Here is a 12089-nt window from a genome sequence, read left to right as displayed (position 1 = left end):
ACTTCAGGCATTTTGGCATTTCCCTCTCCCCAGTCTTCCTCCAGACTCAGTCCACTGCTTCCGCAGGTCCCCCAAGGTCTGGAATCGGTTCTTCTCCACAATCTTCCTCAGGGTCCGGTCACCTCTTCTCGTTGTGCAGCGTTTTCTGCCACACTTTTTCCTTCCCACAGACTTCCCACTGAGGTGCCTTGATACAGCACTCTGGGAACAGCCTATTCGTTCAGAAATTTCTTTCTGTGTCTTACCCTCTTGCTTGAGGGTGTCAATGATGGCCTTCTGGACAGCAGTCAGGTCGGCAGTCTTACCCATGATTGCGGTTTTGAGTAATGAACCAGGCTGGGAGTTTTTAAAAGCCTCAGGAATCTTTTGCAGGTGTTTAGAGTTAATTAGTTGATTCAGATGATTAGGTTAATAGCTCGTTTAGAGAACCTTTTCATGATATGCTAATTTTTTGAGATAGGAATTTCGGTTTTTCATGAGCTGTATGCCAAAATCATCAATATTAAAAACAATAAAAGGCTTGCACTACTTCAGTTGTGTGTAATGAATCTAAAATATATGAAAGTCCAATGTTTATCAGTACATTACAGAAAATAATGAACTTTATTACAACATGCTAATTTTTTGAGAGGGACCTGTAGTGATCAGCGCTAAAAAAAAAATACACTGTCACTGCACTAATGGCACTGGCTAGGAAGGGGTTAACATCAGAGGGCGTTTAAATGTGTTCCCTAGGGAGTGATTACCAACTGTGGGGGAGGTGCTTTGACTGGGGGGGGGGGGACAGATCTATGCTCCTGTCTAGAAGAAACACAGGATCTCCATCTTCCCCTCTCACAGAATGGCGATCTGCCTTGTGTTTACATAGGAAGACCGCCGTTTTGCCTCTCTCAGGAGCGACCGCTGGGTGCCGGCGAACATCGGTTTCGCCGCACTCCTAATTGGCTCCAGCTGTGTCCAATCACAGCAGGAGTGGGTCGCATGCGCGCCCCATATCCCGACTGGGTGCCGGCGAACATTGGTTTCGTCGGACCACTAATTGACTCCAGCTGTGTCCAATCACAGCAGAAGTGGGTCGCATGCGCGCCCCAGATCCCGACTGGGTGCCGGCGAACATCGGTTTCGCCGGACCCCTAATTGGCTCCAGCTGTGTCCAATCAGAGCAGGAGTGGGTTGCATGCGCGCCCCAGATCCCAACTGAGTGCCGGCGAACATCGGTTTCGCCGGACCCCTAATTGGTTCAAGCTGTGTCCAATCACAGCAGGAGTGGGTCGCATGCGTGCTCCAGATCCCGACTGGGTGCCGGCGAACATCGGTTTCGCCGGACCCCTAATTGGCTCCAGCTGTGTCCAATCAGAGCAGGAGTGGGTTGCATGCGCGCCCCAGATCCCAACTGAGTGCCGGCGAACATCGGTTTCGCCGGACCCCTAATTGGTTCAAGCTGTGTCCAATCACAGCAGGAGTGGGTCGCATGCACGCCCCAGATCCCGAAAAAAAAAAAAAAAAGACGTACAGTGTCGCGATTTTGCGCTGAAGGCCCATACAGTATATGTGCGTGGGGCGGTGCGGAAGCAACAAAAGTAGCAAAAAAATATGTGAGTAAGAGATCTTCTCTTTTTTAGTATCCAATACATATCCAACCTTTGGTTATGGCCAGCCCCATTTTTGGGCAGTAGCTTCATGAATAAACTTATCTGGTTGGGCAGGCACCCCATGTACACACCCCTGTGTAGGGGAGGGTCCAGGCCCAACCACACCCAGTTCAAGAGGTCATTGTTGAGTATATGAAGCAAAGGCTTAGACATGGTCCATAGGCTCTGAGGAAGAGGCTAAGCCTCGAAACTGAGTATATAAAGCAAAGGCTTAGACATGGTCCATAGGCTTTGAGGAAGAGACTAAGCCTCGAACTGAGTATATAAAGCAAAGGCTTAGACATGGTCCATAGGCTCTGAGGAAGAGGCTAAGCCTCGAAACGCGTAAGCCTTTCCAGCTTCAAATGAACGATGCACCCCTTTGATGTTGCAGAGTTAGTCAGGTTGAAAAAAGTCCATCTGGTTCAATAAAAAAAAAAAAAAAAAAAAAAACAGTATTGAAAACCCAACCATACAATCCCATATACACAATCCTATACCCGCAGTTGATCCAGAGGAAGGCGAAAATAAACCCCAGCAAAGCAAGATCCAATTTGCTACAGCAGGGGAAAAAAATCCTTCCTGATCTCCCGAGAGGCAATCAGATATTCCCTGGATCAACTTTACCTAAAAAAAATAAAGTTTGATGCTGATGGCAATATACCCATTTGATATCCTTGTACCAAGAACTCGTTTGTGAGTATTTTTATACCTTTTATTTAATAAAACCTTTCTAGAAGATAATGCAGCAGGCCGGTGCGCCCTTGTGTTGGTTTTTCGATTGTAGCAAAAAAAAATGGCCTGGTCATAAACGGGGTAAAAAGAGAAATCTACTGTGATGTGGAGCCTGGGGAGCACGGCCTTGTTGCGTTACCTGTTATGGACTTTGAGATAATACTTGCTGAGGAACTTCTTGTGACATATGGGACATTCCACAGGAGCGTTGGCATTCTTTTTGTTCTTCAGCTCTTCCCCGTCAGCCATGGAGTCATTGGTGGAGGGTTCCAAAGGAAGGATTTTCTTTGGGGTGCAGGGCCTCCTCTTGGAGCTTGGCATCTTCCTCTCCAGAACAAAGTCTTCATCCAGGTCATCCTCCATATAATCGGAGCCATCTGCTATGACGTCATGGATCTGGTCCACCTCCAACTCCCACTGCAATGGAACACACACTTATTTTAAACAATTATAACTTTAAAAAAAGGGAGCATCTAACTTTACAGGACATTTCATCGCTTGAAAGTGCTTTCTGTCAATATTAATTACCGGTTCTGATTCGCTGCCTGAGCTGGAGGACACCTGAGGCAGCGAATCACAAGGCGGTCTACTTCAACCACTTCCATACCAAGGCCATTTCTGGCACTCCACTCCGACATGTAAAAATCTGCATTTTTTTGCTAGAAAATTACTCAGAACCCCCAAACATTATATTATATATATATATATATATACAGGGCTCAACAAACCCCGGGCGCCAGGTCGCATTTGCGACTAGAATTAGCGACCTGGCGCCTGGGGTGCCCTGCAGGAGGTGTCCTGTCCCTTTTGCGCCCCCACCTCCTCCCCGTGCGCACGGACTGCCGCGCCGTCCAAAAATTGAGGCCCCGGCTTTTCGGCCTTCTTCTGTGAGATGAGAGAGGCTTCCAGTGGGGAACTGGCGCCGTCTTGTGGTGGCTGGGAGTAATGACTGTTTCCACTGCCTGTTCTCAATGCATTCCCATCTCCTTCCCAAGAGGAGATGAGAGGGAAGTTTTTGCTGGCTTCATCTCCCTGTCCAGTTACCTTTGCTTAAAGGTAAGTGGACAGGGAGTGTGGTTATTGTTATTAATTTATTTTTTAAATTAAAAAAAAAAATAATAATAATTTTTTTCTTTTTTTTTTAATTATTAAAAAATAAATAAAAAATAATTTTTTTCTTTTTTTTTTTTCAATACTTATTATTACAAAAAAAAATTATATATATGTATATATGTGTATATATATATATATATATATATATATATATATATATATATATATCTTTTTTTTTTTTCCTCATTGCCATGCCACAGCCGAAGGCCCCTTTCACACGGGCTGTCTGATCAGGTCCGCCTGTCAGTTTTTAAGGCAGACCTGATCGGACCCTTCATTTTCCTCTATGGAGCGGTAATCTGCCGCCATCTGATCCTGTCCGCCAAAAACAGACGGATATTTTCTATCCATCCCGTGGATCGGATCAGATGGCATCGGATGGAAAGAGACAGACAGTCTGTTTCCATCCAATTGCGCTAGAGAGGAGAGTGGGGTTCTAGTCGTATTTATGTGTAAATTTAGTATCCGTTTTATTAAATAAAGCTTGGTTGTTGGTTTAAAAAAAAAAAAAAAAACTGGCTCCTAATTTTTTTAGCTGGCTCCTAGATTTCAGGCAAATTTGTCAAGCCCTGTGTGTATATATATAACAGATGCGGTGAGCGGTGGGGGAGGGGGGGGGGATCCAATCCTTGTAACCTTATCTGTTTACATATGTGGCCACAACGTAAGCATGCGATCGCTTCTGAATGCGAGCTCACAGGGACAGGGGCACTTTATATTTTTTTTATTCATTTTTTATTGTTTATTCATTTATTGTTTATTTTATTTTTACACTTTCCCTTTAGGGCTCTTTCACACGGGCTTTCCGTGTGAAAGGTCCGCTGCGGGACTTTTTTTTTTTTTTTTTTTCACGGAGCGGATGACATTTCTGTCATCCGCTCCGTAGGTCCGCATATCATCCCATCCGTTTGCGGATGATATGCGGACATAATGTAAGTCTATGGGGGATTGCGGATGTCAGCGGATGACACCGCTGACATCCGATTTTCCTTCCTTTCCGTTTTTTGAACGGAACAAAAATAGGATTTTTTCTGTTCCAGAACAGAACTGACAGGAGGAAAATCGGATGTCAGCGGATGGTATTCCGCTGACATCCGCAATGCCATAGACTTACATTATGTCCGCAAATCATCCGCAAAAAAATAGGATGATTTGCGGACACACGGAGCGCCCGTGTGAAAGGACCCTTAGTTTTTTTTCTTTTTGATCACTTTTATTCCTATTACAAGTAATGTAAACATCTCTTGTAATAGGAATAGTGCATGACAGGTCTTCCTTATCGACCGACGGCTCCAGTAAGCGGCGGGAGGGGGGGTTACCTCTCCGGCCACCCATAAAGGTGATCCCGTGGTGAACCAACCACTGGGACCACCCTTATGTTAAAGCGGACCCCCCCCCCCCCCGTTAAAAAAAATATCGCAGCTAGCTGCTGCCATAACCCCAGTATTTAATGTCACTATACCGACGTAAATACACGGTGGGCGGTCCAGAAGTGGTTAAAGAGGTAGACCCATTTAAAAAAAAAAAAAAGAAAACCAATCCTGTAAGACAAAGGCATAATTTGGCACTTTCGCCTAGCAGCAGAAGGGTCGCTGGTTCTAATCCCACCCACTAAACTACCTGCCTGGAGTTTGCATGTTTTCCCTGTGCCTGCGTGGGTTTCCTCCGGGTACTTCGGTTTCCTCCCACACTCCAAAGACATGCTGGTAGGTTAACTGGATCCTGTATAAAAATTGGCCCTAGTATGTGTACAGTATGTTTGAATGTGAGTTAGGGACCTTAGATTGTGAGCTCCTTGAGGGTAGGGACTGATGTGAATTTACTCTATATATATATATATATATAGCGCTGCGTAAATTGACGGCGCTACATAAATAAATTCCATAATTAGCCAGTGTGCACTGCATACTGGCTCATTCTAAAAACGTACCTTCGAAGGAAGTCCCTGCAGCGCCGCCCGGTGACCGCCGACACGGCCGACATCTTCCCCGATGTTTCTTCCAGGGCAGCCACCACCGAGCGCAGGGATTCCATGCGGAACTTGCGAACCCGCAGAAAGCGGTTCAGAGCTTTCAAGTCCAGAATTGGACGAACCTTGCCCTCCTTTCTGGGCACAGTGAACAGATTGGAATAGAACCCCCGAAATCTGTCCCGATGAGGCACCGGAACCACCACTCCCTGGGCCCGCAGGTCCCGCACCGCCAGGTGCAGATCCTGCAAGCGCTCCGGAGTCAGCTGAAGGTTTGAGGGGAAAACTCGATCTTGTATCCAGATCGAACGATTTCCTGAACCCACCTGTCCCGAATGCGGTCCAGCCAGGGTTGAAGAAAACCGAGCAAACGTCCCCCCACCCCAGAACCGGGTGAGGGCGCCCCTTCAGGCCGAATTGGTATGGGCAGCAGACCCGGAATTCTGCTTACCTGTCCACGGCTTCTTCTGGGAGCCTTGGCCCTTGAAGGGCTTGCCCTTATAGTGCGACCGAAAGGCCCGAAAGGACCCCTGAGAGGGCCTAAACGAGGTATTCTTCTTACCACGAACAAACTTGTGCTTGTGAGTTTGGGGTAAGAGAGTGCTCTTACCCCCAGAAATTCCCTTTATCAGAGTATCCAAAGATTCGCCAAAAAGGCGGGATCCCGCGTAGGGCAAATTAGCTAAAGTCTTGCGAGAAGATTGGTCAACAGACCAACATTTCAGCCATATCAGGCGACGGTTCAAAACCGCCACACTTGAAAGACGCACAGCCAAAGGGACCAAATCTAAGTCCGCATCACACAAATACATGACACCCTGATGAATTTGATCCACCATATCCAAAGTTGTCGGCGGGGCAGAATCAGCCACCAGGGTGCGCCTGAGCACCTGCGTCCAATCCGCAATAGCCTGGGCTGCCATAATGGCAAAAATAGGCTTCAGCATAGAACCAGCAACCGTATAAGCATGACGGGCCAGGGACTCCAATCTCCTGTCCGTAGGGTCCCGGAACACCGGGGTATCCTCAGCAGGAATCGCAGTGGATTTATTCAAAATCGCCACCGCGTGATCCACCTGAGGCGGCACACACCAACGCTCATCAGTGGTGGGTGTAAATGGATAACGCAGTTTGAACCTACTCGGCACAGCAAAAGGCTTCTTTAAATTGCGCCATTGCTCATCAACCGCGCGCTGAAATCCCGTAGAGCAAGGAAAAACCTGTGATGTTTTGCGTTTCCTTTGCGTCCCATAAGAGGACATCAAAGCAGGAGGACATGGTTCATCCTGCAAATGCAGTGTTTGCTTGATAGAAGCAACCAACTCATCCATGAGTGCAAGCTCTTCAGACGAGCCAGGGGGAGAATTATCAACCCCTTCCACCTCAGCCTCCCCGTCAGACCCCACAAGGTCTAGAGATGAGTGAGACCCTGAGAAGGGCACTCCAGTCATAGCAGCCCCATCGCCCTCTGAATCAGAGGAAATGGACACCCTGGGCCTTTTTGTGGATCGATCAGCCACCAGCATCTGCACCTGAGCAGCAAGGTTAGCCACAATAGTAGCCAGATCAGCCCCCTCGGGGGAAGCAGCGGCCCCTTGGCCCCCCACCAGGGTGGGAGGAAACTTGCAATCCTGAGAATCCATGCCCCAGCAATATTAGGAAAAAAGGAGTACTGTCCCTTTAAGATCGCGGCGAGCGTAGCCCACCGCACCCACTGAATACACCGACCCCCACAGGGATAAGAACACTGGGCAAGGAATACAGGAAAATGGAAAGGTAAAAACCTGGAGAGATCACACAGGCTGCTGCCACCGATCGCTGTCCCAGAGCAAAAGGAAGTGATGCAATGACCGACCGCCCCTAGAAAGCCTATGTAAGGCTACACAAACATGGCCGCTCGGCTGAGGATTCCTTAGGCAAATAGAAAATGGCGCCGACATGTGGCCAGATCGATCGCCGCCAAAATGGCGGCGTTTGGCACCAAAACGCCGCGCCTTACCACACAGGACCGGCCACCATAATTCTGCCGCAAAAAAATGGCGGGTCGATGCAGCGATCGCCGCACAGCATGCCTAAACCCAGACTGCTTCATGCATTCACCCAGTAGAGCGGGAAAGCCCCCCCCCCTTCACAGCCCACACACAGGCAGCAAGTCCACACAGGAATCTGACAGGGAGCTCAGCAGCCACACAGACACGCAGGGTCACACAGTCCCAGACCTACACCCAAATAGACAGGTCCCCACATAGAAATGTACTTACCATTCCGGATGGCGTGGGAAGCCTGCTCCAGCGACCAAACCGCTGCACTGAGGACAGGGAGTGTCGCAGCCATGACGCAGTGGAACTGCGGTGCGAAACCGCAATGGCGTCCAGTGAGGTAGCCACCGCACAGATAGCATTCCTGCAGCGAACAGGGATGGGTCGTTCAATGTGCCAGGGAAACCTGCGCTGAACGCTCGATGGCAGGCTGGGAAGCCCCTGGCCCTGAGCCCTGGGATCCAGGGTGGCCAGTCCGAGACCCAGCTCCGCACGATCATCTTCATCCGAAGAAGCTAACTAATGCTGAAAACTAACAGCTAAGTAAAAGAAAGAGAAAAAACTCCAAATAAAATCAAAAAGAGAATAGAGGCTGAGACCGAGAGCCCCAGCACAGGAACAGCCAGCCTACTCCTAAGCTAGGCATTAGAAACTGAGTTGGGAATGCAGGAAGCAGGAGGTATTGACTGAGGGGACCACCCCCTAGGGGTGGGATATGCTAAAAGCTTTGATATTAATACATTTTGTTGCCTAGCTACTCCTGCGGAGCAAAGGTCAATAACCCCATTAGTGATGAATATGAAGTGGCGGCGACTGTCGGAGGACGTAAGAGAAAAAAAGTTTTGGTATAAGGCTCGGTTCACATTTGTGCGATGCAAGAAGGCTGCGAATATGCAGCGTGTTCCTGCATCGCATCCGCAGCACAGGCAGTTCACACTGCCATATGCGATACGCAGGGGGTGTCAATTAAATGTTAACGACACCCCCAGTTTGATCGCATATCGCAGTGCGATCTGACAGTTCGCACAGAATCGGATCGTACAACTGTGAACCACTGTGCGATCCGATCCTGAGGCGGCTCAAAAAATGCCTCATGTGCGAGTTTGGTGCGGATGCGCTGCGAATTCAGTCATACAAAGTGTATGGCTGAACTCGCATCCGCACATAAGATCGCATGTAATTTAGGAGCAGTGCGCTCCGAATTACATGCGATCTCGCAAACCGCACAAGTGTGAACCGGCACTAAGTGCTGGTTCACACTACTGCGGGTGTGCAGATTCGCACTGCACCTGGACAAAAGTCGCACATGACCCTTTTTTCAGCCGCATCAGGATCGGATCGCACAGTGGTTCACAGTTGTACGATCCGATTCTGTGTGAACTGTCAGATCGCACTGCAATATGCGATCAAACTGGGGGTGTCGTTAACATTTAATTGACACCCCCTGCGTATCGCATATGGCAGTGTGAACTGCCTCTTGTGCAGATTCGATGCGGGAACAGGCTGCGAATACGCAGCCTTCCAGCATCGCACAAGTGTGAAAGATGTTTGCTCATTATTATTTTAAATAAATGAAAAAAAAGGCATATTGAGTTTTTTTATTATTTTATCCGATTAATCGAAAAAATAATCGGCAACTAATTGATTATTAAAATAATCGTTAGTTGCAGCCCTAGTGTCCTAGGTGTATTGATGTTGCTGCATTATGTAAAACTATCAGAATAGTTATAACATTTTAGGATGGGGTGCCTCAAGACTGTCCATAATTTTGGAGGGTGCCTCGAGACTGTCCCTAATTTTGGAGGGGGCCTCGATACTGTCCCTAATTTTGGAGGGTGCCTCGAGACTGTCCCTAATTTTGGAGGGTGCCTCGAGACTGTCCATAATTTTGGAGGGTGCCTCGGGACTGTCCCTAATTTTGGAGGGGGCCTCGAGACTGTCCCTAATTTTGGAGGGGGCCTCGAGACTGTCCCTAATTTTGGAGGGGGCCTCGAGACTGTCCCTAATTTTGGAGGGGGCCTCGAGACTGTCCCTAATTTTGGAGGGGGCCTCGAGACTGTCCCTAATTTTGGAGGGTGCCTCGAGACTGTCCCTAATTTTGGAGGGTGCCTCGAGACTGTCCCTAATTTTGGAGGGGGCCTCGAGACTGTCCCTAATTTTGGAGGGGGCCTCGAGACTGTCCCTAATTTTGGAGGGGGCCTCGAGACTGTCCATAAATTTGGAGGGGGCCTCGAGACTGTCCATAATTTTGGAGGGGGCCTCGAGACTGTCCATAATTTTGGAGGGGGCCTCGAGACTGTCCATAATTTTGGAGGGGGCCTCGAGACTGTCCATAATTTTGGAGGGTGCCTCGAGATTGTCCATAATTTTGGAGGGTGCCTCGAGATTGTCCATAATTTTGGAGGGTGCCTCGAGACTGTCTATAATTTTGGAGGGTGCCTCGAGACTGCCCCTAATTTTGGAGGGGGGCCTCGAGACTGTCCATAATTTTGGAGGGGGCCTCGAGACTGTCCATAATTTTGGAGGGTGCCTTGACTGAATGTCAGGCACACCCTCATACAATCGCCATGGAAAGACAGGTTATTGGCCAAAAACAGGATGGGGTGTAAAAATTGAGAAACCACTAATGGCGCTTTCATGGAACCGAATGGTTCGGCTCGCTTTTGCACTTTTCCACTGCATGGTACGGTGTTGGCACGGTTCGGTACGGCGGCGCTTTTCCACTACATGGAACCGAACGGTACGGCTCGCTTAACCACTTGCCGAGCGCTCACTCAAGCTCTACTGCGGCAAAGTGGTTAGTTCCCGTCCAGCGGCGTAGACCTACGTCGCTGGACTCCTCCCCTTGTGGGCGGCGCTCGCGCGCCGCCGGAGGCTCGCTCCCGCTGTATTCAGTCACAGCGGGAATCTGGCCAGGGGAGGAGCGGCGGTGATCACCGCTGCTCTTCCCCGATCATCGGGGAATCGAGTTTGGAGATCCGCCCGCTTGTGTAAACAGAGTGGGCGGATCTCCTAAGTGACAAACAGTGACAGATCGGAGTGTTCAGCATAGCTGAACCTGCGATCTGTGCCTGTGTCACTCAGTCACCTCCCCCCCACACATGTCATTAAGCACCAGGCATACATTAACCCCTCCCTCTCCAATAAAATTAACCCCTTCCCTGCCAGTGTCATTTTTACAGTAACAGTGCATATATATATAGCACCGATTACTGTCGTGATGTCACTGGTACCCCCAAAAGTGTCACAAATGTCAGTCAAGGGTCCGATCTGTCCGCCGCAATGTCGCAAGCCACGCAAAAAAAAAAAAAAAACGCAGATCGCCGCCATTACTCGTTAAAAAAAAAAAAAACAAACACCAAAAATGACAGAAATCTTTCCCTTTGTTAGTAAACGCAATAACTTTTGCGCAAACCAATCAAAATACGCTTATTGTGATTTTTTTTTACCAAACATAGTAAACATAGAAAACAAATTGGCCAAAAATTTTAAAAATTTTTTAAAATCGGCGATCGTCGGTGGAGAGGGAGAAAGGCAGGCGGCTGATGTAAACAAGCCGCCTGTCATTCTCCCCTGTGTAGGAATAGTGATCATATGGTTCTGCTATGTAGGACCGTTGATCACTGTTCCTACACCAGTAGCCACAGCCAATCACAGTTAGAATCACACCCCTAGGGACACACTTAACCCCTCCTTCCCCAATAAAATTAACCCCTTCCCTGCCAGTGTCATTTTGCAGTAACAGTGCATATGTATAGCACTGATTACTGCAATAATGTCACTGGTAACTCCAAAAGTGTCAAAAATGTCAGTCAAGGGTCCAATCTGTCCGCCGCAATGTCACAGTTCCGCAAAAAAAAAAAAAAAAAACGCAGATCGCCGCCATTACGCGTTAAAAACAAACACCAAAAATGACAGAAATCTTTCCCTTTGTTAGTAAACGCAATAACTTTTGCGCAAACCAATCAAAATACGCTTATTGTGATTTTTTTTTTTACCAAACATAGGTAGCAGAAAACAAATTGGCCAAAAATTGAAAAAAAATTTGATTTTTACATTTTTTTTGGGGGGAATTTCATATAAAAAAAAATGTGAAAAATATTGTTATTTTTTCAAAATGTAGGCTCTTTTTTTGTTTATAGCGCAAAAAGTAAAAATCGCACAGGTGATCAAATACCACCAAAAGAAAGCTCTGCTTGTGGGAAAAAAAGGACGTCAATTTCGTTTGGGTACGGCGTTGCACGACCGCGCAATAGTCAGTTAAATTCGCACAGCGCCGAATCGCAAAAAGTGGCTTGGACGTAAGACAGCAAAATCCTCCGGTGGTAAAGTGGTTAAACAGTACCACCTCAGTTGTGGTTCCAAGAGGGCCGTACCGGTACCATATCCCACAATCCTTTGCATGCAGCCTTGACTGTTTGTCACTACTAGCCACTGATCGGTCAGAGAATCATTGTTATCCCACCCACTTACTATTAGTGGAAAAGCAAACCGTACCAAACCGTTCCAACACCGTACCATGCAGTGGAAAACCAAACCGAGCCAAGCAGGGCCGAGTGGAGCTGAGCCGGTACTTGCAGTGGAAAAGTGCCATTAGAAGGG

At 48.0% G+C, this 12089-nt stretch overlaps 1 protein-coding gene across 1 annotated transcript in view; it reads right to left on the bottom strand.

Annotated features, from left to right (window-relative positions):
- ZBTB48 (zinc finger and BTB domain containing 48) overlaps positions 1-12089 on the bottom strand; it is a 66341-nt gene that overhangs the window by 51799 nt on the left and 2453 nt on the right. The window contains exon 2 of the mRNA XM_082274102.1: positions 2506-2783. Coding sequence (XP_082130228.1) covers positions 2506-2783 — 278 coding nt within the window. The remainder of the gene's footprint in view (positions 1-2505; positions 2784-12089) is intronic.

Source organism: Pelophylax lessonae (genome assembly GCF_965119305.1).
Source record: "Pelophylax lessonae genome assembly, chromosome: 12".
Classification (NCBI taxonomy): Eukaryota; Metazoa; Chordata; class Amphibia; order Anura; family Ranidae; genus Pelophylax; species Pelophylax lessonae.
Note: the sequence above shows the minus strand (reverse complement) of the source record. Positions and strands in the feature narration are given on the sequence as shown.